The sequence below is a fragment of the Hemitrygon akajei genome, chromosome 8 (assembly GCF_048418815.1).
Source record: "Hemitrygon akajei chromosome 8, sHemAka1.3, whole genome shotgun sequence".
In the NCBI taxonomy this organism is placed as follows: domain Eukaryota; kingdom Metazoa; phylum Chordata; class Chondrichthyes; order Myliobatiformes; family Dasyatidae; genus Hemitrygon; species Hemitrygon akajei.
This window is the reverse complement of record NC_133131.1, coordinates 1567280-1592310: the sequence shown is the minus strand read 5'-3', so window position 1 is coordinate 1592310 and position 25031 is coordinate 1567280. Positions and strand designations below refer to the sequence as shown.

The following is a 25031-nucleotide window of genomic DNA, read 5'->3' as shown; positions in this document are numbered from 1 at the left end:
AGCATCATCAATGTGGTCCCACCACAAAGAAGTGGGGGAGAGTAAAAGCAACTGGGAAAATGCTGCAACCTATAACAATAAATGTGATTATAGAACACCTCGGAGAGAACAGTAGACTGAGCAAAGTCAGCAGGGATTTATGAAAGGCATACCAGTTTTAAATCATCTATTTCAATCTTTAAGTGATGAATAAAGTAGAATGAATAAAGAGGAATCTGTAGATATGGTACAAGGCATATAGATGATAAGAAAATAAAGAGTAACACACACAAAACGCTAGAGAAACCCAACAGGTCAGGCAGCATCTATGGAGAGAAATAAGTGATGTCAGAGGCCGGGAACCTTCATCAGGACTGATTGATACTGCCTGACCTGCTGAGTTCATCTACCATTTTCTGTGTACTTTTCTGGATTTCCAGCATCTGCAGAATTCCTTGTGTTTAGAAAACTGGAGGGCTATGTGGGAGGAAAGGGGTAAATTGATCTTAGAACAGGTTAAAAGGACAGCACAACATTGTGGGCTGAAGGGCCTGTGCTATGTTGTAATATTCTATGTTATATGCATATGTATTTTTAAATGGCTTTCAATGAAGTCCCAGAGGAATTTGGGCATGAAAATTAGACCGCCGGGATAGCATGGACTGAGCAAAGTGGTTATTGAACAGAGAGCAGCAGCGTCTCTGAAGAGATCATGCTCAGGTTAGCAGATTGCACCTAATGGATTGACACTTCAGCCCTGGATTCATTATCTCTATCAGCAATATGGCTGTGGGGCAGGATGCAATATTACCAAAGTTTATTGAGGCGGGATTTAATTTCCACTAAATCCATAGTACAAGGATGTACAAGAGACTTAAAGGAGAAATGGGCAAACTGAGAGCATCAGTGATGTGGCAAAGTGTACTATCAGACACAACGCAGAAGAGCTGAGTACTTGTAGAACGGTGACAGATTGGGTAGAGCTCATGTTCAGATTATACGAGTGTGCTTGAAATCCAGTGTGAGTGGACAGAGGATTCAGATAAATTGCCGAGTTGTGAACCTAGCCCAGTCTACCACTAAAACCAGCCTCTCCTCCACTGGCTGTTGTCTACACTTCCCACTGCCTTGGGAAAGCAGCCAGCATAATCAAGAACCTCTCCCAGCCCAGTTATTTTCTCTTCTCTGCAACCTCTTCTTTCGGACAGAACAGATTCAGAGTTATTTATCACATGTATATCAAAACATACAGTGAAAGGCATCGTTTGCATTGACAACCAACACGCTTTAAGGATATGCTGGGGCAGCCCGCAAGTGTTGCCACACATTCTGGTGCCAACAACATACTCACAATGTACAGCAGGACAACACAAACAACAACAAAACAAGCCCCTTTCCCACTCACACAGGGCAGGCCTCACACTCCTTTGCTTGGAGCCCATAAAGCTACTTGGGAATTTAGTACTCTGCACCCACAAACAACCCTAAGAACTGGCCTGGACACTGAGGTAACCCTGAAAGAATGAACAAGTGACATCTGTCTAAACAAAAGCTTGATTACCCATACCAACTTAGAGGATATCTGAGAACATAGAACCTTTTACCCTGTGGAAACTCTTTAACCTACTCCAAGATCAATCTATCCCTGCCCTCCCACATAACCCCTCCATTTTACGATCATCCATGTGCCTATCCAAGAATCTCTTAAAAGTCCTTAATATATATGCCTCTACCACCACCCCTGGTAGTGCATTCCATGCACTCACCACTCTCTGTGTGAAAAAACTTCCCTCTCATATCCTCTCTATACTTTTCTCTAATCACCTTAAAATTATGCCCCTCGTATGAGCCATTTTTGTCCTGGAAAAAGTGTCTGGTTGTTCACTCAATTTATGCCTTTTATCATCTTACATACCTCTATCAAGTCACCTCTAATCCTCCTTCACTCCAAAGAGAAAAGCCCTGGCTCACTCCACCCATCCTCATAAGACATGCTCTTTAATGCAGGCAGCAAAATCTCCTCCACACCAGAATTAAACACAATATTCTATCCCACTAAAACACACAAAATGCTGGAGGAACTTAGCAGGCCAAGCAGCATCCATGGAAAGAAGTATAATCGACATTTCCGGCTGAGAGCCTTTGACAGGACTAGAAAAAAAAGATTTAAAAGATGGGGGTTGTCCTAAATGGGATAGTGCTCACTTGTGTTTTATTTCACCCGAAGGATTGCTGTTTTGTTTGGCAATATATGTGCACACAGTTAAATAACAATAAATTGGAAGGTGAACATACATTATAAATGATAAAGATGATCTCTTTATCTACCCTGTCACTTTACTGGTCTATCTGCACTGCACTTTGCTGTCAATCTAATATTATATCCTGTATTAATATTACCACCTCTATGTATTTATGTACAGCATAATTTGTTTGGATAGCAAGCAAACCAAAATGTTTCATTTTGACAATAATAAACCAATTACAATGTTGTGTCCTAGATCAATGAAGACAATACAGCTAATGCTCTCTAATGGAATATAACAAGGCATTTGATAAAACAATGCCAAAATGTCAGGAAAATAGAAAATATGGTTAAAGGGTCAATGGTAGCAGGAATTCAATACTAGCTCAGAGTCTGTAGTTCTGAGTACATTTGTCACCTGTTGAAGGATATGACAAGACAGACTAGAAAAGGAGAGAGTCCAGAGGAGGTTTAGGAGAATGATCATGGGAATGAACGGGTTAACATACGGGCGCGTTTGATGGCTCTGGGCCTGTACTTGCTGGAGTTTAGAAGAATGGGGGGATCTCACTGAAATCTATCAAATTTTGAATGCCCTAGATAGAGTGGATGTGGAGAGGATGTTTACTACTGTGGGGGAGTCTAGGACCAGATGGCACAGCCTCAGAATAGAGGGGCATCCATTTAGAATAGAGATGAGGAGGAATTTCTTTAGCTACAGGGTGATGAATCTCTGGAATACATTGCCGCAGGTGGCTGTGGAGGCCAAGTCATTGGGTATATTTAAAGCAGAGACTGATAGGTTTTTGATTAGTCAGGGTGTCAGATGTTAGGGGATGGAGGTAGAAGAATAGTTGAGAGGGATAGTAAATCAGTCATGACGAAATGGTGGAGCAGACTCAAAGGTCTGAATGGCCTCATTCTGCTCCTATGTCTGATGGTCTGCAGAAAGTCTGATCTTAACAATACTCAATCTAAATCCCACTGTTAACCAAACTCATACTTGGCGGCTCTGGTATTTTTCAGAAGCTTAGTAAGTAGAGGTATGGCTCACCTTTGAGTTGAGTGCGGTGCACCGCGAACATGTTTATAGCCATCAGCTGCAGCATCCGCATGTTACCAAGAGGGGACGGACTGTGCTGAAGCAGCACTCGGAACTCCTTCAGAACATTTGCAGCCACTGATGGAAAGGTCTCCATTCTGCAATAAAAAACAACACACATTATGTAGCTTTCAAGAGATTCCAAAGGCAGTTAAATCTTTCTCTTCAAGAAACTGAAGCTATTCATTAATACCGAGCAATGCACCAATGAGAAATATATAATCATCTAAAGATGGTAGAGTGGAATGCCAGCCAGCCTATGTTTTCTGCTCAGATCTACAATTCCCTGCTTTAGCAGCATCCCAGCAGAACTCCCCTGTATTCTCACTACTACTGTCACACTACTGGGTGCATGGGAGGGGTAGCACTTCTAGATGGGGGGTGGGGGGGGGCTTGTCGCACTCCTTGGAGTGGCTCGTCATCTATTGGTCCCCACCAACACCCAGCTCTCACCTGTGACTCCTCGTAGCTGTTTGCATGTGACAGTGGCCACACCCTGGGCAACAACTTTGACAGGCCGGCTAAACCAGGTGATAGTAGCCAAGGGGTCTGAAACCCTCGGTGAGATAGGAATTTGCTCATCCCAGCATGCGAAGACTGCTTCAGTGGATCAGGTGGAGGAAACCCGGGGGTTCAATGGCTGAGAAGGCGTTGCAGCAGCTCTTGTGGAGTGCGTAGGGCGCGGCAGAGCACTTAAGAAGACGCGGCCATCCAATGCAGCCAAAGAAGTTGCCAGACGCAACGATTCTTCGTGCCATTGGACCCCGAGACAACCATTATTATTATTATTATTGCTACTATCACAGCCTTCCTGGAGAGTGGTAATGAGAACTGTACACATGGCTGTAGTTCTGATCAAGCTCCTGTCCCAGTAACCTCTCAGTGTCGCACTCTGTTCTGTGATAAATAAAGGCAACCGTTCTGACACTTCTCAATCAGTTGGCTGCCTGCCCTGCCAACTGTGGACACGCACTCCAAGTTCTCTGCTTCCCCATACTTTTCAACATCACTCCAGTTACCATTCTTTGCCACATGCAAATAAATCAGTTCACTCTTCCCAGGACATAACCCCCATTAGTAACTGGACACATGAAGACTGATTATAGGAGACTTGTGAAACATTTCCAAATCAGGATGGATAACTTGGAGGAACACCACTTCAGGTAGTGGTGTTCAACTGCAATTCTGCCCTTCTTCGTGCTGGCAGAGTCCATGGGGTTTAACAGATACTGTAAGAATGGCCAAAAAGAACATTTTGCAGATAGTCTTTGTTCCTTTCAATAGGCTAATCTTAAAACAGAAAGAACCAAGAAAAACTCATTTACAAAAAGCAACCTGTAAGATTACAGAACTAAGTTCAAAATTCAAATTTATTATCAAAGTACATATATATAGGCATCTCGTGAGACCATGGATTTGCTCCTTGGAAGGTTTCCAGGGCCCAGGCCTGGGCAGGATTGTATGGGAGACCGGCAGTTGCCCAAGCTGTAAGCCTTCCCCTCTCCAAGGGAAGGGTACTAGGACCCAAGCAGCTTGGCACGGTGTCGTCGCAGAGCAATGTGTTGTTAAGTGTCTTGCTCAAGGACACAACACGCTGTCTCAGCTGAGGCTCGAATCAGTGACCTTCAGATCACTAGACCGATGCATTATCCACTAGGCCATGCGCCAACACCAAAGTACATATATATCACCGTAGATTCATTTTCTTGCAGGCATTCACAATAAATACAAAAAAACACAAAGGAATCAATGAAACACATAGTCAATCTGCAATAGCCAACAAATTGCGCAAATACAAAAAGAACAAAATAATAATATTATATAAATAAGTGTAACACCCTGAGAAAGGCTTCACTGTTAATGTAATGGTCTTTCTGTAGAAGCAGTGTTTGGGTTATGGTGCTTTGGAATGTGAGCCATGCAATGATGGGAGGGTATGTTCGTGCCATGTGCCTGACACCAGGGTGATTTGGGTCTTTTGTTCAGGGGGAGATGAAAAGAAAAGACGTCTGACCCGACCCAGAGCAGAGCCATGATCTGACGAAGGCCGGGGAGATTGAAGGAGGATCGGCAAAGGGGAAACCGTGAGCTCCAACTTGTTCACGTTAGACTGTTTCATTAAAATGGGCCCTTTTCTTTCTTTGCTTTTTCTTCACTAACCCTTTAGTCAAATTAAGAATTATAAAGCTAAATCGTTTAATTGAATGCAGCGTACTGTCTGTTATTTTGTGGTACTGATTTGTAATGGGGTAACAAATCACGCAGCATCCCCACAAACAGGGGGTTTTGGGGTAGACTCGCATCTCCATCTCACCCATCTGGCGGGGCCAGAGATTGTCTTCCCTAGACTTAACACAGCCGGCGGAACCAGAGTGCTTCATAAGTAATAAATAAAATTAAGAACAGGAGTTGTTGAGTTATTGTAAGTGAGTCCATAGCTTGTGGAATCAGTTGGGATCTCAGTGTTGGAGTGAGTGAAGCTATCCACTCTGGTTCAGGAGCCTGATGGTTGAGGGATATGAACGTTTACAGCATGAATAAAGACATTGCCATGAAAAGAAGGCATCCATGAGAAAGCTTTACATCTTCAAACAACAGTTGGCATACTTAACCAGCTGCATCATATGCATACTGCTTGAAGCTGCAGCTGTAACACTGGGTAATTATAAACACCCGACTATAGGAATGATAGGAATTCATTGCTGAGGCTTTTCCTGAAAATGAGGAGGTCTAGTTAACAGCACACCACAGGGCACAGCGTTCATCGTACTTGTAATGGAAAAACTGGCTGAGAACCGTGCTCTACCTATGACTAATCTTTGACTAACTTCAAACTGTAACATAACCCACTACCAAACGGTAATAACCATCACAGATATGAGGACCTCACCTGTGTCAGCATATGAACTTAGACCTCAAACTAACAAGTGCCTTGGTGCTCTATCCCAACATAAACTCTTGCTGCATAGTTATTGCCAAGTTGTCAAGTGCTGTTGAGTACAGATAAACACATGCCGGATCCAATCTCAACACCGATCCAAACATAAAAATTCCAGTGCTGCCTTCCATTGCAGAGGAGCACGGGCTCACTAGGTTCACAAGCAGGCCTGGGCAACCCATCAAAACATATAAACATTACTCACTTTAATAGCAAGCTGAGGAGTTTTACTTCTCATCTCTCTCAAGCGCTGACTGCAGACTTGCACATTCAAAGGCTCTCCACTGGTCTGAGTTAAGCATAGATGTTGTGCCATAGCTGTACACAAGCTAGTACAATATGCAGCACAAGCTGTTGCCCATGAAGCAGGATCGCCCTCTGCACACAGCTGATGAATCCAAAGGAACGACAGAGACCGATACAGTCTGGCACCAGAGGCATTGCAGGAGTTGTCAGTCAGTCTTAAGCTCAACATATAACTGCATTAGGGACTCCTGCTCTGGAATTTTCCATTTTGTTTACTCCCAAAGTCTTCCCATGAGTGGGCATAGCCGCAAGGCAGCGGAGGTTTGAGATCAGAGTTTTCCTTCTCCTAGAGAAGTTGCCAACCATGGCTGATGAGCTCCATCTGCCTGAAGTGACTGGTTTTAAGGTGACAGTAACCCCATCTTTGTCCCTTCTCCTGTCTGTAGAAATGGTTCCACCTGGCTTAGTAGCTAAATCACACACGAAGGCCAGGAGCTGGACATGGTTGTCATAAGTTATTTGAGATGCACACCAATAGGAGCATTTAATACAAAGTAGACTGCAGATGCTATGGTCAAATCAACACATACAAACAAGCTGGATGAACTCAGCAGGTCAGGCAGCATCCGTTGAAATGAGCAGTCAACGTTTCGGGCCGAGACCCTTTGTCAGGACTGAAGGAGGAGGGGGCAGGGGCCCTATAAAGAAGGTGGGGGGAGGGTGGAAGGTGCCAGGTGAAAAACCAATCAGAGGAAAGATCAAGGGGTGGGGGAGGGGAAGCAGGGAGGGGATAGGCAGGAGAGGTGAAGAAAGAATGTAAGGGGAAAGCACTATGGGTAGTAGAAGAAGACAGAATCATGAGAGAGGTGATAGGCAGCTAGAAGAGGAGACAGAGTGAAAGTGGGATGGTGGAAGGGAGAGGGAGGGAATTACTGTAAGTTGGAGAATTTGATGTTCATACCAAGGGGCTGGAGACTACCCAGACAGTATATGAGGTGTTGCTCCTCCAACCTGAGTTTGGCCTCATCATGGCAGTAGAGGAGGCCATGTATGGACATATCCGAATGGGAATGTGAAGCAGAGTTGAAGTGGGTGGCAACCGGGAGATCCTGTCTGTTGTGGCGGACGGAGTGGAGGAGCATTTAATAGGCAGTGGGAACTTATCCCCACTACCCCACCCCCCCAGCAAAGTTACGTGAATGCATCCCTCCAAACTCCTCATCATCCTGCCTTCCTAATTTTTCCCTTGGCAATGAATACTAGCAGGACCACACTTACTGACCTGCCATGGCAGCCCTAAAAACCATCATCTCCCTCAGTGCAACAATGCATTCTGTCAGTCATTCCATGCACACACCACCCGGATACACATCTGAAAGGCAGGTTAATCTTGCTACATCTCGTTAAGCATCTGGTGTTAACCTCTCAGAAGAGGATCTGTCCTGGACCCAACATATTGATGCAATTACAAAGAGGGCACACCAGCAGCTCTATTTCATTGGGAGTTTGAGAAGATTTGGGATGTGATCAAAGATTCTAACAAATTTCCACAGATGTACCGTTGAGTGAATTCTGACTGGCTGTTTTACCATCTGGTATGGAGGGGCCAATGCACAGGATCGAAAAAAAAATGCAGAGGGTTGAAAACCCAGCCAGCTCCATTGTGGGCACTAACCTCCCCACCATCGAGTACATCTTCAAAAGGCAGTGGCTTATAGAAGGCGGCATGTGTCACCACCCACGGCACGCCCTCTTCTCATTACTAGCATCAGGGAGGAGGTACAGGAAACTGAAGACTCACAGTCCATGTTTAGGAACAGCTTCTTCCCCTCAGATCTCTGAATGATTCATGAACCCATGAACATTACAGAACTATTGTGTTCTTTTTTTCAAAAACTTATATTACTTATTTTTTGTATTCCTTTTTGACCTTTTTATGTATTGTACTGTAATGTCGCCACAAAACAAATTTCACAACATATAATAAACTTGATTCTGATTCTAAGGTATTTGCCGGTTATTAAGAGTAAGGTAACTTACAGGACCAGAACTGCATGCATGTCATACTGAGTAAGGAGAACAGAGAGGAGCTTTGGTGAGTTTGTTTTATACATTTTTCGGTCTCAATGTTTTTTTGAAAGAATCCGGAAATCATTGACTTTATTAATGCTCAAGTTACAATTCACCTTGTTGCGATTTGACCGTGACTTCAGGGACTCTAGTCCTATTTCACTGGCCATGGATTGTGTCCCAAATGGTTTTCCCATTCTCTGCACCTTTCCAATCACGAGATTATAATCAGGAACAGGAATCCCTTGTCCAGTTTTCCCTTCCAATTCCATTAGACACCCTAGCTAATTGGAAAAATAACTTGTCTTTATGGGAGCCTATTCCTTATATCTTGCACTGTGAATTGAGCAATTCTCAACCCTTGGGCACAATCTAGAAATCATTAGCCACAAGCTAATTTCCTTTAGGATTCTGGAGCATATCCCATCTGGTCCAGGTGCCCTGTATGTATTTAATGCACCAAGATTCTTCATAACACAGGCATAAGTGACCTCTACATGTGTTACACATTTCTGAACCAGCGAGATTGCATCTGGAATCGGGCCAAAGTCTTCACTTGAGAAGACTGATGTGCTGCCATTTCCTGATTTCCCCCATGACATTTCCACACAACTGAACCCATAAAGGACTGACCCAGAATCCACCGCTCTACCTGCTTCAGACAAATCATCAAGTGTAAGGAAATTCAGCTGGCTGCCGCCAATAATCCCATCTTCTAATCCGTCTTTCCTTTTCATCATTGTAGGATGGGAGACAACCACTTGTGCTGTGACACATCCAGGACATTACCATGTTAAGAACCTCCACCACCCAGGACATGCCCTCTTCCCATTACTACCATCAGAGATGAGGAACAAGAAGCCTGAAAACTCACACTCAACATTTTAGGAACAGTGTCTTCCCCTCTGCTTCCCCTCAGTTTCTTCCCCATGTACACTACCTCACTATTTTTGCTCTCTTTTTGCACAACTTATTTGAGGCCTCCTTTGGTCAGGGTCGACCATGTCCCAGCTGTCTAGATACACAAGCCAGGGCAGTACAATATGGAAAGCAAGCTGTTGCCCATGTAGCAATCTCCTCCTCTCCTCATATCTAATGAAACCAAAGGAATGACAGAGACTAACACATTTTGGCACCAGCATGGTCACAGGAGTTGTCAGTCAACACTGAACTCAATGTAGGACTGTCTTCAGGACTCCAGCTCCAGACTTTTCCCTCAGGGTTTACTCCCGACGCCTTCCCTATGCGTGGGTATAGCCGCAAGGCAGCTGAGGTTTGAGATCAGAGTTTAACTTCTCCTAGATGAGCTGCCAATCATGGCCGACAAGCCCCATTTGCCCAAAGCGAAGGTTCCTTTACAATCCTTAAATGTCAACTGTAGTCTTTTCCATAGATGCTGCCTGGCCTGCTGAGTTCCTCCAGCATTTGTGTGCATTGTTTGATTTTCCAGTATCTGCAGATTTTCTGTTGTTTGTGAAAGTTCATTAAGGTTGTTAGAGCCAGGAGTGGTAATGGGGATAAGCTCCCACTACCCACTAAATGATCACAAAGGTGTGCCCCTCAAATAGCTTCTGACAACTAAGTCCAGTTCCTGGCCTTCACATGTGACTTAGCTACTAAGCCCGGTGGAACTGCTTCTTGACAGGAGAAGGGATAAAGGCAGGTTACTGGCACCTTAAAATAAATGACTTAATTAATATAATTGTAACACCTTGGAAAAGGTTTCACTGCCAATATAGTGGTCTTTCTGTAGAAGCAATATTTGGGTTATGTGAGAGATAGTAGATGCTTTGCAATGTGAGTTGGGTGTGTTGTTCAGGGGAAATGAAGAGAGAAGACACAGGAAAGGATTCGGCTCGGTGGGGAGATCGTGATTCGATGGAGCCAGACGGCGACATCAACTGAGGATCAGTGAATTGAACTCCAACATTTAACTGTTAAATTATAATGAGCCCTTTTTGTTTTTTTTTCTTTACTAACTCTTTAGTTAAGATTCATAAATATAATTCATAGAAACACAGAAAACCTACAGCACAACACAGGCTCTTCAGCCCACAAAGTTGTACCTAACATGTCCCTACCTTAGAACTACCTAGGCTTACCCATAGCCCTCTATTTTTTTAAGCTCTAAGTATCCATCCAGGAGTCTCTTAAAAGACCTGATCGTATCCGCCTCCACCATCACCGCCAGCAGCCCAATCCAGACACTCACCACTCTCTGCATAAACAACTTACCCCTGACATCTCCTCTGTACCTACTTTCAAACACCTTAAAACTATGTCCTCTCATGCTAGCCATTTCAGCCCTGGGAAAAAGCCTCTGACTATCCACACAATCAATGCCTCTCATCATCTTATACACCTCTATCAGGTCACTTCTCATCCTCCATCGCTCCATGGAGAAAAGGCCGAGTTCACTCAACCTATTCTCATAAGGCATGCTCCCCAATCCAGGCAACATCTTTGTAAATCTCCTCTGCACCCTTCCTATGGTTTCCACGTCCTTCCTGTAGAGAGGCAACCAGAATTCAGCACAGTACTCCAAGTGGGGTCTGACCAGGGTCCTATACAGCTGCAACATTACCTCTCGGCTCTTAAACTCAATCCAATGATTGATGAAGGCCAATGCACCAAATGCCTTTTTAACCACAAAGTTAAACTGCGTAGCAGCTTTGAGTATCTCATGGACTTGGACCCCAAAATCCATGAGATACTCAAATGTGCTGTCTGTTGTTTCTTGGCTCTAAATTGAAATTACACAGTATCCACACAAAACGGGGTTTGGGGTGGGAGAGCCAAATCAATCACACAGGTTTGGCGGGACCAGAGTGCGTCCTCCCTAGACTTACACAGCAAAGGACACCAAAAGGGTTTCATAATCTATATGCAACGCACTGTAAGGTTTCACTGTTAATATAATGGCCTTTCTGTAATATTTCACTGCTAATGTAATGGTTTCTCTGTAGCAGCAATGTTTGGGTTATGACTAGAGATAACGGGGGCTTTGGAATGTGTGCTAGCCAATGAGTGGGATCTTGTTCTTTCTTGTGGAGTTTGGGAACAGGGATTTCGCAGTCTTTTGCCGGGGAAAGATGATGAGAGAAGACGGGATTGGAGAAAGTTCCCTGGACAGAGTTGACTTGGAGCGAGGGTCCGAGGATCAGCTACACTCGGAGGAACAGAGGAATGTGTGCTAGCCAATGAATGGAACCGTGAGCTCCAACATTGAGCATTACACTGTTTCATGAGAATGGGCCCTTTTCTTTTTTTTTGTTTCTTAATAACCATATAGTCTAATTAAGAATTATAAAGCTCAATTGTTTAATTGCATATTGTGTATTGTTTGTTATTCTGGGGTACTGATTTGTAACAGGGGACACATCACACAGCATCCACCCAAACAAGATTTCTTAAGTTTGGCCAGGCTGAGGGCTGTCTTCCCCTGGATTAAGCCACTAGCCGAACTGAGAGTCATCCGGGGTTGATTTTATTGGATGCTGTGTGATTACCCTGAGCATTGAACCAGTGGGGTAGATATTTGTTAATTTGCCTGTTAAGAACTGTTAAAATTGTGATTGCCAGGTGCAGCTTTGATGAAATGGCGGGCGCAGTTCTCGTTTCAATGCAGACCAGTGCTGACAGAGCGGTAGCTGGGGGCGGAGATTTCAAATGCAGGTTTCTATCGTTTCTGAGGAGGGAGGGGAAGGAGTGGTCGGATTTGGAATGTCTAACTTGTTCACGTTCCCCAGTGAAGAGTGAAAATTCTGAGTCAGTATGCGCCCTTACCCCTCTGGCGAATAAATGGAAAAATGCCCAGGTTCAAAGTCCCTGCTATGGTACGCTCCGCCTATTCTCTGGAATAATGCCCACCCCGAAAGGGGAAGAGGAGTATGAGACTTGGGTGGAGCAGACCTCTCATTTGTTAGATGAGTGGCAGTGTTCGGATGATGTAAAGTGGCAGAGATTGGTTGAGAGTTTGAGTGGGTGGGCCTCCGATATTGTGAGAGCCATCAGGTTGCAGTATCCCGTAGCGCCAGCTGTCAACTACATGCAAGCATTGGACAATGCTTTTGGCCCGACAGGAAGCCCAATGGAACTCATGGTGGGGTTTCAGAACATGCGTCAGGAGAAGGGAGAGAAGCTTTCTGCTTTTATTTTTCGGCTAGAGAGGCAGCTAAATTGCTTACAGTGCAGAGCAGTCATTCAGGCAGTTGAGGTGGATCAGTTAAGAATGGATCAGATAGCCAGGGGCGTCCAGTCCCAGGACCTGATCGCTTGGGGTCTCCTGACAGTCTCGTAAGACACAGCCCCCTCCATCTTTTGTTGAGCTGATCAGAGAGGTACAGGAAGAGGAGAACACGTTGGAGGCGTGGGAGGACTCCGTCAGCAGTCCTCGGTAGTGGTCCCCGCGGCGAAGTGACCACAGATAGCCTACCCCGGGGAGCGGTAGAGGAGATTGTGGCAGAGTTGAGAACGGAGATATGTCGGCTGTTATCAGGGAGTGTGAGCCCCCCCACATATGATGGAGCTGATGGGGAGGGGAGGATACCCTAAGGGGACAAACAGTGTGGAGGGCAGCTGGCAGCTGGTGCCAGTCAAGAAGGAGAGTGAGCCACCGGGTACCTAAGCAGAGAGAGACATTGGGAAAACTTAGAGGAGACTCAGTGAAGGAATGGCCTGGTGTCTCTAGGGAAACACATTCCCAGCAATGTACAAAGGAACCCCCGAAATCGAAAGGCCCAATTCCTGAAGGTTTAGTGGGACCATGCTCCAGTGTGTCACTATGAATAGAGGGTATTTATGCTAAAGTCATACTCGACACCGGGTCACATTGTTCTACCGTTTGTTTTACAACCAGTATCTGAAGCATTTACCACTGATCCCATTCAGGGCACTGGAGATCTGGGGGCTCAGTACCACTGGTTATCCATATGACAGTTATTTGTCAGTGAAGTTGGAGTTCTCGGAGGCCGATGTGGGAGTGTCTGAGGTCCTTGATACATTAGTGCTGGGCAGAGATTCAATTCTGGTGGAAACCAACACCCCTCTTGTGAGGAGGCTCATGGGGGCCTGCAAGGAGAAGGCTGGTGAGAGCTTTCTGGGAACACTGTCCGTGCACCCGGGGTTTCGAGTTGCTTTGAGGAAGTGCGTGGCTGCACTGGACTGGATACCGAATTTAGACGAGGGGCTGTGTGGTTCACACAGTCAAAGCCAATGGTGGTACAGCCCAGGGAAGTAGCGAGAGTGATGGGGACCCCCAAATTTCCCGGAGTGCCTGAGGGCGAGGCCCACTTAGTGGACATTCCGGAAGACCAGGAGGGGGAGTTGTGATTTCCTGCTGGGGTACTGGTGAAGCAGAAGCCCTTGGTTGTACAGGCAAGCAGGATGGCAGTGATTGTCAGAAGCACTACAAAGAGGGAGGTCACCTTCAAGCGGGGTATGCCCCTGGTGCATCTGTTCCCGGTGACGGCAATGTCTAGTGTCCCTGTGAGACAAGCCAGGGAGAAACTATTGGAGAAAGGGGGAAAGTTGACCACTGAGTCATTCAACTTCAGGGACTCCCCAGTTCCTGCGGGTTGGAAGAGGAGGCTGGTAGAGAATATGTTGAAGCTGGAAGGTGTCTTTTCCACTGATGAATTTGATGTGGGTTGTTTCAAGAGCACTCATCACACTATCCAGGCGACTGAGGAAAGCCTGTTTAGAGAGCAGTTGCGGAGACTGGCCCCTGCAGATGTGGAGGATGTTCAGCAGCATTTGTGTAAGCTGAAGGAAGCTGGGATCAAAGTCTCAAAGCCCCTATGCGTCCCCAATAGTAGTAGCCTTAAAGAAGAATGGGAAGGTACGGATGTATGTGGACTATAGGACTCTGAACAAGCGTACTATCCCTGACCAGCATACGGTCCTGAGGATTGAAGACACGCTGGTCTGCCTGAGTGGTGTGAAGTGGTTCAGTGTGCTGGACTTGAGGAGTGGATATTACCAGATCCCCATGAGAGAGGCGGACTAAGAGAAGACAGCATTTATACGTCGCCTGGGGTTTTTCCAGTTCAAATGGATGCAAAACTGGGCTAAAAAGTGGCAGATGGAGTTCAACTCAGATAAGTGTGAGGTAGTTCAATTTGGTAGATCAAATTTGATGGCAGAATATAGCATTAACGGCAAGACACTTGACAGTGTGGAGGATCAGAAGGATCTTGGGGTCCGAGTCCATAGGACACTCAAAGCTTCTATGCAGGTTGACTCTGTGGTTAAGAAGGCATACGGTGCATTGGCTTTCATCCATCGTGGGACTGAGTTTAAGAGCCAAGAGGTAATGTTGCAGCTATATAGGACCCTGGTCAGACCTCACTTAGAGTACTGTGCTCAGTTCTGGTCACCTCACTACAGGAAGGACGTGGAAACCATAGAAAGCATGCAGAGGAGATCTACAAGGATGTTGCCTGGACTGGGGAGCCTGGAAGTAGAGGAGATGTCAGGGGTAAGTTTTTTTACACAGAGAGTGGTGAGTGTGTGGAATGGGCTGCCGGCGGTGGTGGTGGAGGTGGAAGTGGAAACAATAGGGTGTTTTAAGAGACTCCTGGATGGATACATGGAGCTTAGAAAAATAGAGGGCTGTGGGTAAGGCTCGGTAGTTCTAAGGTAAGGACATGTTCAACACAGCTTTGTGGGCCAAAGGGCCTGTATTATGCTGTAGGTTTTCTATGTTCTATGCTTCTACGAGGACATGACTAAATTTGGTGGAGGGAGAGTGTAATGCGCTGTAAGGTTTCACTGCTAATGTAATGGCCTCTCTGTAATGTCCTAGCAGCAATGTTTGGGTTATGACTAGAGATAACGGGGGCTTTGGAATGTGTCCTAGCCAATGAGCAGGATCTTGTTCTTTCTTGTGGAGTCTGGGAGCAGGGATTTTACAGTCTTTTGCAAAGGAGAGATGAGGAGAGAAGACGTGAATGGAGGGAATTGGTAGACAGCCAGACGGAGTGGACTTGGAGCAAGGGACTGAAGGTCAGCTACACTCGGAGGAGGGGAACAAATGGACTGAACTGTGAGCTTCAACGTTGCGCATTAGACTGTTTACTGAGAATGGGCCATTTTCTTTTTTTATGTTTCTTTACTAACCATAAAGTCAAATTAATAATTATAAAGCTCAATCGTTTAATCGAATATTGTGTACTGTTTGTTATTTCATGGTATTGATTTGTAACAGCGGAACACATCACACAGCATCCTCCCAAACAAAATCTCTTAATTTTGGCCAAGGCGAGGGCTGTCATCCCCTAGATTAAGCCGAACCAAGAGTTTGTGTGTGTGTGTGTGTGTGTGTGTGTGTGTGTGTGTGTGTGTGTGTGTGTGTGTGTGTGTGTGTGTGTGTGTGTGTGTGTTTGTGTGTGTGTGTGTGTGTGTGTGTGTGTGTGTGTGTGTGTGTGTGTGTGTGTGTGTGTGTGTGTGTGTCTCTGTGTGTGTGTGTGTGTATTTCTTATTGTAACTGATAGTATTGAAACCCCTTTTTATTGGGCATATCTAGAAATGCAGCTCATTAGCCCCTCACTAACAGCCACTGTTCTCAGACTCCAGACATCCAGGGTATTTCAGACTTTGGTCCTGCCAAACCCGTGAGGCTGGGATATCTCATCCACCCAAACCCCAGTTTGTGTGAACACTCTGTGATTTATCACCCGTCGGCAAGAAATAACACATCGTACACTGCATACAATTATAAAGAAAGTATATTTATGAATGTTAACTTAAAGAAAGAAAGGCAAAAAGGGCCCATTATAATTATACAGTCAAATGTACACAGGTGGAGCTCAAGTCTTTCAAAAGCCATCGGATCCAATGTACTCACTGCACCAATTCATACTCACCGATATTGGTACAACTTCCCCTCTTGGGTTCCATCAAATCGCTCATTTCCGCTGGACCAAATCCTATGGCCAGTTCTCTCGAGTTTCTATCACCATCTCCCACCAAAAAAAGACCTCGACCCACCTCAGTGTCTGTCACAAAAACCTCTCCCCTGCATTCTCTGGAACCGTCTCCCAATTCCGCCCTCCTGATTGGATGACACAACATTCCTAAGCATCCCTTATCTTTAATGGTAAATCAAACACTACCAGCAGAACGCACAGAAATACCCAACAACATTAGCAGTAAAATCTTTACTGGGGTGTTATAGCATATTTTATGTGTTGCACTGTATTGCTGACACAAAACAAGAATTTTCATTACATCCGTCAGTGACAATAAATCTGATTCTGATTTTGTTGTCTTTCTCCCCAGGACAGGACCACAATGAAAATACTGATTTAGGAGAGCTTCCAACAATGCCATTCTCTCACATAGATCCCATGACAAGGTTAGTCTCCATACAGATCCCACCCATCTGCATACAAATATCTGTATGTACAATCATCACTTCTTTGCCAAATACCCAAGACAGAACAATCTCTACAAATCACTGGAGATGTTGGAAAGCTAAATAATCAGCAGGTCAGGCAGCATCTACCTAAGAGAAAGTCAATGTCCCCACCCCCTACCAGACACCAATAGTGCCTGACCCACACCCAAATCCTAGTTGTACAACAGTGCCTGTCCCACACTCAATTACCAGCTGTACCACAACAGTGCCTCTCCCACACCCAAATACCCAGCTGTAACCACACAATCCCAAATGTTAAATTCACAGCGGCTTGGCAACAACAATCATGGTGATGCACTTAAGCCAGAAGTTAAGGACCATCACAACACTCCACTGGTTGGGCCAGCACAATAGTTAATGCAACACTTTACAGCACCATCGATTGGGGTTCAATTCTCACTGCTGTCTATATGGAGTTTGGAGTGCGTACATTTTCCCTGTGACCTTGTGGGTTTACCCCACGTATAGGATATGAGTAGTGAGTTGTGGCATGCTATGTTGGTACCAGAAGCATTACGACACTTGCGGACACCCCCACCCTCCAGCGTATGCTCGGACTATTAGTCATTAATGCAAACAACAATTTCATTGTATGTTTCAATGTACATGTAACACATAAAGCTAATCTTTATCTTGAATTGAGATTTTTGCTTTATCTCCTTTCACAGACACTAGCATACCTGCTGTTTCAATTTTGACCTACACAGATTCTACCAGTTCAGGCATCACTGACACTTTGGTTGAAACATGGACCAAGCTAAACAGCAGTGAAGTGGCTGTGACATTAACTCAGCACTTAACCAAGTGAAGCATCAAGGAGTCCTGGTCAAATTCAAGCTAACAGGAATACAGATGAATCCAGAATTGTACCAAGCTCAAAAGAGCTCCATCCCAAGATGTCACAGCAGGAAAATTTCAGCTCTTAGCCATTAACCTCACCAGCTTCTGCTGTTTCATCAGTGTCCTTCCATTCAGCACGGTTGAAGTTTGCATGATGCTGAATTCCATTCACAAATGCTGCTCGTACCCATGTACAAGAAGATCCACACAGTTAGACTGAGTTCACTGAGTATACTTGTGTCATTTGGACAGACCAATTTCAATAAGAGAGAGGTCAATATTTCTACAGGATATTTGAATGATAATCATTAAATTCCCTATCTTCAGTAGCCTGCAGAAGGTTGGGGGGGCAGAGAAGGAAGGAGCTGAGGGAAATCACAAGACCCCCATCAACCAGAAAGTCACAAAATAACTGTCAGTACAGGAAAAGGGCAAGGGCTGGGTACTCTGCAGTGATTCATTCAAGTTTTTTTTTAAACTCCAAGTGTGAAGGAATCCACACTGCCTGAATAAATACCTAGAAAGTTCAACACCATCCAAAGCAGAGCAAACCATATGTCTAATTAAAGAGGAAAGTTTTATTTGTCACATGTACAGTACATCAAATTATACAATGAAATGTCGAAGGCCAACATGGTCTGAGGATGTACTGGGGGCAGCCCACATGTCACCACGCTTCTGGTGCCAACGCAGTATCTCCACAACTTACTGACCCAAACCTGTACATCTTTAGAAACCTAGTCATGGAGAGAACATACAAACTCCTTACCGACAAAGGCAGGAATTGAACCCGGGTGACTGGTGCTTAAATAGCGCTTTGCTATTTGTTACACCACTGTGCTGTCACCCCATCAGCATAAAGATCCAGCTCAGCACAAGCTACAGAATGCCCCAAAACTGCGGTAACAATGCCCATCAACAAGAGGACATGGGCAATAGGCATGTGGGAACACAACATCCAGACTCAACTCCAAGTTAAACAACCAGATATGGAGGTATCTCTATTTCCTCAGCCTCACTGGGTCAACTGCAGCGAGTCAAGGTAGTGGCGCCTCGTGGCCCTTCAGGCGCATTTAGGAACAGGTAGTGTGAGTGGATGAAATAAGCTATGCCTCTTTCTCCCCACTCTGATACTCTTTGCTTTCACTTAACCAACCCCATTCTTTTATTGCAGATTGTAAATGGATTGTGTTTTTTTTCAGCCTCCTCACCATGGCAGGACAGCAACCTTCCAAAAAGGTAAGCAACACCAACAAAATGCTGGAGGAATTTGGCAGGTCAGGTAGCATATCTGGAGAGGAATAAAGAGTTAATGTGTTGGGCCGGGACCCTTCATCAAGATACACTTTGTGTATATTAGAATATATAATATGGTCAGCCCACAAAGCTGTCCAACCATATAACCTGCTCTAAGATCAACCTTTCCCTCGCACACAGTCCTCCATATTTCTATCATCCATGTGCCTATCTAAGAGTTGTACCCAGTGTGTTGCACCTGCAGAATCTCTTATATTTATGATCTTCTGGAAAGGTGTATGATGAGATAAAACCTGCTTTACTGTCAAGGACCGGGCCAGGTATGCTCCAATGACTTAGAGTAAGTATAGTAAAGGGCTCAGTGATAATTCTTCCTGATAAGCTGAACACATTCTCTGAATGACTTGCGACAATGAATGATGTGACATTGAGAAAAGCCCCCTCACCTCCTGAGGAACAGCAACCCGTCTAACCATAGCTGAAACGAGGAGGATCCTAGCCAGCGTAAACTCATACAAAGTTGAGGGGCCAGACAACAAATCTGATCAGGTATTAAGGGATTCTACGACCCAGCTAACAGAGATCTTAACAGACATCTTTAATTTGGGTGCCACGGTAGCGTAGATGCTATTACAGATCAGGGAGTCCCCGCGGCCAAGTCGGGTGCCATTCTGTAAGAAGCAAGAACAGCGAGAAAGGCTCTCATGGTTTCCAGGGGGATCTGCAATGGATTGAAAACTGGGCTGAAAAGTGACAGATGGAATTTTATGCAGTCAAGTACAGGGTTTTGCACTTCAGTAGGACCAACCAGGGCAAATCTTACTCAGTGAACGGTAAAGCACTGAGGAGGGCGGTAGAACAAAGGGATCTGAGCATACAGATCCATAATTCATTGAAAGTGGCATCACAAGTAGACAGGGTTGTAAAGAAGGCCTTTGGCACTTTGGCCTTCATAAGTCAATGTACTGAGTACAGGAGATGGGATGTTATGTTTAAGTTGTATAAGACGTTGGTGAGGCCTAATTTGAATTATTGGATGCAGTTGTGGTCACCTACCTACAGGAAAGATATAAACAAGGTTGAAGGAGTGCAGACAACATTTACAAGGATGTTGCTGGGTCTGGAGGACCTGAGTAGATTAGGACTTTATTCTTTGCAACATAGTAGATTGAGAGGAGATTTGATAGAGGTATACAAAATTATGAGGGGTATAGATAGGATTAATGCAAGCAGGCTTTTCCACTGAGGGTGGGTGGAACTACAGCTAGAAGTCACAGGTTAAGGATGAAAGGTGAAAAGTTTAGGGGGATCATGAGGGAAACTTCCTCACTCAGAGGGTTGTGAGAGTGTGGAATGAGCTGCCAGCACAAATGGTGCATGCGAGCTTGATTTCAATGTTAAAGTGAAGTTTGGATAGGTACATGGATGGTGTGGTGTAGAAGCCTATGATCCTGGTGCAGGTCAATGGGAGTAAGCAGTATGAATGGTTTCAATATGGTGTAGGTGGGACAAGGGGCCTGTTTTTGAGTTGCACTTCTCTACGACTCTGGGTCTCTGTACGTCCTCCCTGTGGAACGCATGGGTTTTCCCCAGGCGCTCTAGTTCCCTCCATCAGTCCAAAGATGCAGCAGGCAGATTCATTCCTTGTTGTAAATTGTCCCGTGATTAGGTCAGGATAAAAGTGAGGTTGTGGGGTTGCCGGGACAGCACGGCTCAAAGGGCCAGATGGGCCGACCACATACTGGATCGCTAAAGTAAAATAAAATATCTATCAGTCCACTGTCCCTACGGGCTTCAAGGCAGCCACCATCACTCTGGTGCAAGAAAACAATGGTAATTGGCCTGAATGTTTACTGCCCAATGGCACTAACTTCAACAATGGTGAAGCACTTTAAGCAGCTGGTAATATACCCTATAAAATCCCACCTTCCAGCTACATTGGACCCTTCCCAGTTCGCCTAATGCTCAAACCTGCCCACTGATGTTGCCTTAGCCTCGATCCTCCTCTCCGCTCTGTCCCACCAAGAAAAGAATGTTTCATACGCCAGGTTGTTGTTCATTGACCTCAGCGTGGTTTAACACCATCAACCTTCAGAGACTGGTGGGTAAACTACCTCCACTGCGACTCAACACCCCACTCTGTAACCAGATCCTGAACTTCTTGACAGGTGTACCCCAGTCTGTCCGAGTGGGCAGCAACGACTCAAGCTCCATGACTATATACTCAGCTTGCTGCTGTTTACAATGCTGACTCATGACTACATGGTTAGATGCTGCCCAAACTGCACCGTTCACCGATGATACAACATCAGCCACAAAGATGAGTCAGCATACAGAGAGAAGGTAAAGAAGCTTGTTAAATAATGTGAGAACAACAAACTGGACAAGACAAAAGAGATGATTATGGACTTCAGGAAGGCACAGTCAACTACTTATTCTCTATCACACAATAATGGCTCTGTCGTGGAGAGAGTGACGAACACAAAGTTCCTTGGTGTGCATGTAACGACGATCTAACCTGAACCCACAACACCTCCTCACTAGTCAAGAAGGTATCTACCCTTACTGGGGAGATTGAGGTGTGCCAGGCTCCCTGCCCCCAATTCTAAAAACTTTCTACAGGAGCGTCATTGAGAATGTCCGGTCTGGCTGCATCACTGTGTGGTATGGAAACTGCAAGGAATCAGACTGCAAGCTCTACAGAGAACAGTAAGAAGTGCCGAGAGGATCGCCAGGGTCTCCCTCCCTCCTGTTTATGACATTTAACAGCAGCATTATAGGCAAAGGACCCGAAGCATTGTTTAGGATTCCTATCACCCATGTCATAATCACTTTGACCAAATAACTGCAGGAAAGAGATACAGGAGCATCAGGACTGGGACTGCCAGACTGTGTAACAGCTTCTTCCCTCGGGCTGGGAGACTAATGAATACCCTGACACTACCAAGATCTTAGATAGATAGATAGATAGATAGATACTTTATTCATCCCCATGGGGAAATTCAACTTTTTTCCAATGTCCCATACACTTGTTGTAGCAAAACTAATTACATACAATACTTAACTCAGTAAAAAATATGATATACATCTAAATCACTATCTCAAAAAGCATTAATAATAGCTTTTAAAAAGTTCTTAAGTCCTGGCGGTAGAATTGTAAAGCCTAATGGCATTGGGGAGTATTGACCTCTTCATCCTGTCTGAGGAGCATTGCATTAATAGTAACCTGTCGCTGAAACTGCTTCTCTGTCTCTGGATGGTGCTATGTAGAGGATGTTCAGAGTTATCCATAATTGACCGTAGCCTACTCAGCGCCCTTCGCTCAGCTACCGATGTTAAACTCTCCAGTACTTTGCCCACGATAGAGCCCGCCTTCCTTACCAGCTTATTAAGACGTGAGGCGTCCCTCTTCTTAATGCTTCCTCCCCAACACGCCACCACAAAGAAGAGGGCGCTCTCCACAACTGACCTATAGAACATCTTCAGCATCTCACTACAGACATTGAATGACGCCAACCTTCTTAGGAAGTACACTATCACTCTTATCACTAAAACAGTGAACAGTTTGGTGTTTACTTCATGCACTTTGAATTAGATTTTATTAACTTATTTGTTGTAATATTTTGTAATTATATATACACACACACACACACACACACACACACACACAGACAGACAGACTGTCGGGTGACAATAAATTGAACTTGAATGCCTGTTCTGGCAGAACTACCTGTCAATGATACATAGAAAACCTACAGCACAATACAGGCCCTTCAGCCCACAAAGTTGTGCCGAACATGTCCCTACATTAGAAATTACTAGGGTTACACACAACCCTCTATTTTTCTAAGCTCCATGCACCTGTCCAGGAGTCTCTTAAAAGACCTTATCGTATCCACCTCCACGACCGTTGCCGGTAGCCCATTCCACGCACTCACCACTCTGAGTAAAAAACTTACCCCTGACATCTCCTCTGTACCTACTCCCCAGCACCTTAAACCTGTGTCCTCTTGTGACAGCCATTTCAGCCCTGGGAAAAAGCCTGACTATCCGCACGGTCAATGCCTCTCATCATCTTATACACCTCGATCAGGTCACCTCTCATCCTCTGTCGCTCCAAAGAGAAAAGGCCAAATTCAACCAACCTGTTTTCATAAGGCATGTTCCCCAATCCAGGCAATATCCTGGTAAATCTCCTCTGTACTCTTTCTATAGTTTCCACATCCTTCCTGTAGTGAGGCAACCAGAACTGAGCACAGTACTCCAAGTGGGGTCTGACCAGGGTCCTATATAGCTGCAACATTACCTCTCAGCTCCTAAATTCAAATCCACGATCGATGAAGGCCAATACACCGTATGCCTTCTTAACCACAGAGTCAACCTGCGCAGCTGCTTTGAGCGTCCTATAGACTTGGACCCCAAGATCCCTCTGATTCTCCACGCTGCCAAGAGTCCTTCCATTAATACTACATTCTGCCATCGTATTTGACCTACAAAAGTTAACCACCTCACACTTATCTGGGTTGAACTCCATCTGCCACTTCTCAGCCCAGTTTTTCATCCTATCAATGTCCCACTGTAATCTCTGACAGCCCTCCACACTATTTACAACACACCCAAACTCTGTGTCATCAGCAAATTTGCTAACCCAACCTTCCACTTCCTCATCCAGGTCATTTATAAAAATCATGAAGAGCAGGGGTCCCAGAACAGATCCCTGAGGCATACCACTGGTCACCAACCTCCATGCAGAATATGACCCACCTACAACCACTCTTTGCCTTCTGTGGGCAAGCCAATTCTGAATCCACAAAGTAATGTCCCTTGGATCCCATGCCTCCTTACTTTCTCAAAAAGCCTTGCATGAGGTGTCTTATCAAATGCCTTGCTGAAATCCAGATACACTACATCTACTGCTCTACCTTCATCAATGTGTTTTGTCACATCCTCAAGAAATTCAATCAGGCTCATAATGCACGACCTGCCCTTGACAAAGCCAGACTGACTGTTCCTAATCATATTATACCTCTCCAAATATTCATAAATCCTGCTTCTCAGGATCTTCTCCATCAACTTACCAACCACTGAAGTAAGACTCACTGGTCTATAATTTCCTGGGCTATTTCTATTCCCTTTTTTGAATAAGGGAAACCATCTGCAACCTTCCAATCCTCCGGAACCTCTCCCGTCCCCATTGATGATGCAAAAATCATCGCCATAGGCTCAGCAATCTCCTCTCTCGCCTCCCACAGTAGCCTGGGGTACATCTCATCTGGTCCTGGTGACTTATCCAACTTGATGCTTTCCAAAAGCTCCAGCGCATCCTCTTTCTTAATATCTACATGTTCAAGCTTTTCAGTCTGCTGCAAGTCATTACTACAATCACCAAGATCCTTTTCCATAGTGAATACTGAAGCAAAGTACTCATTAAGTATCTCCACTATTTCCTCCTGTTCCATACACACTTTCCCACTGTCACACTTGATAGGTCCTATTCTTTCACGTCTTACCCTCTTGCTCTTTACATACTTGAAGAATGCTTGGGGTTTTCCTTAATTCTGCCCGCCAAGGCCTTCTCATTGTCCCTTCAGGCTGTCCTAATTTCCTTCTCAAACTCCTTCCTGTTATCTTTATAATCTTCTAGATTTCTAACATTACCTAGCTCTCTGAACCTTTTGTAAGCTTTTCTTTTCTCCTTGACTAGATTTACTACAGCCTTTATACACCACGGTTCCTGCACCCTACCATAACTTCCCTGTCTCAATGGAACATACCTATGCAGAACTCGACAAAAACATCCCCACATTTCTTCCATACCTTTCCCTTAAGCTTCCAAGTTCCTGCCTGATAACCTCATATTTCCCCTTACTCCAACTAAATGCTTTTCTAACTTGTCTGTTCTTATCTCTCCAATGCTACTGTAAAGAAGCACTAT

General features: G+C 45.0%; 1 protein-coding gene across 3 annotated transcripts in view; it reads right to left on the bottom strand.

Annotated features, from left to right (window-relative positions):
- The window catches only part of smg6 (SMG6 nonsense mediated mRNA decay factor), a 520319-nt gene that overhangs the window by 321491 nt on the left and 173797 nt on the right, over positions 1-25031 (bottom strand). For all 3 annotated transcript variants that reach the window (XM_073053020.1, XM_073053021.1, XM_073053022.1), the window contains one exon: positions 3279-3424. In XM_073053020.1, the coding sequence (XP_072909121.1) occupies positions 3279-3424 (146 nt within the window). The remainder of the gene's footprint in view (positions 1-3278; positions 3425-25031) is intronic.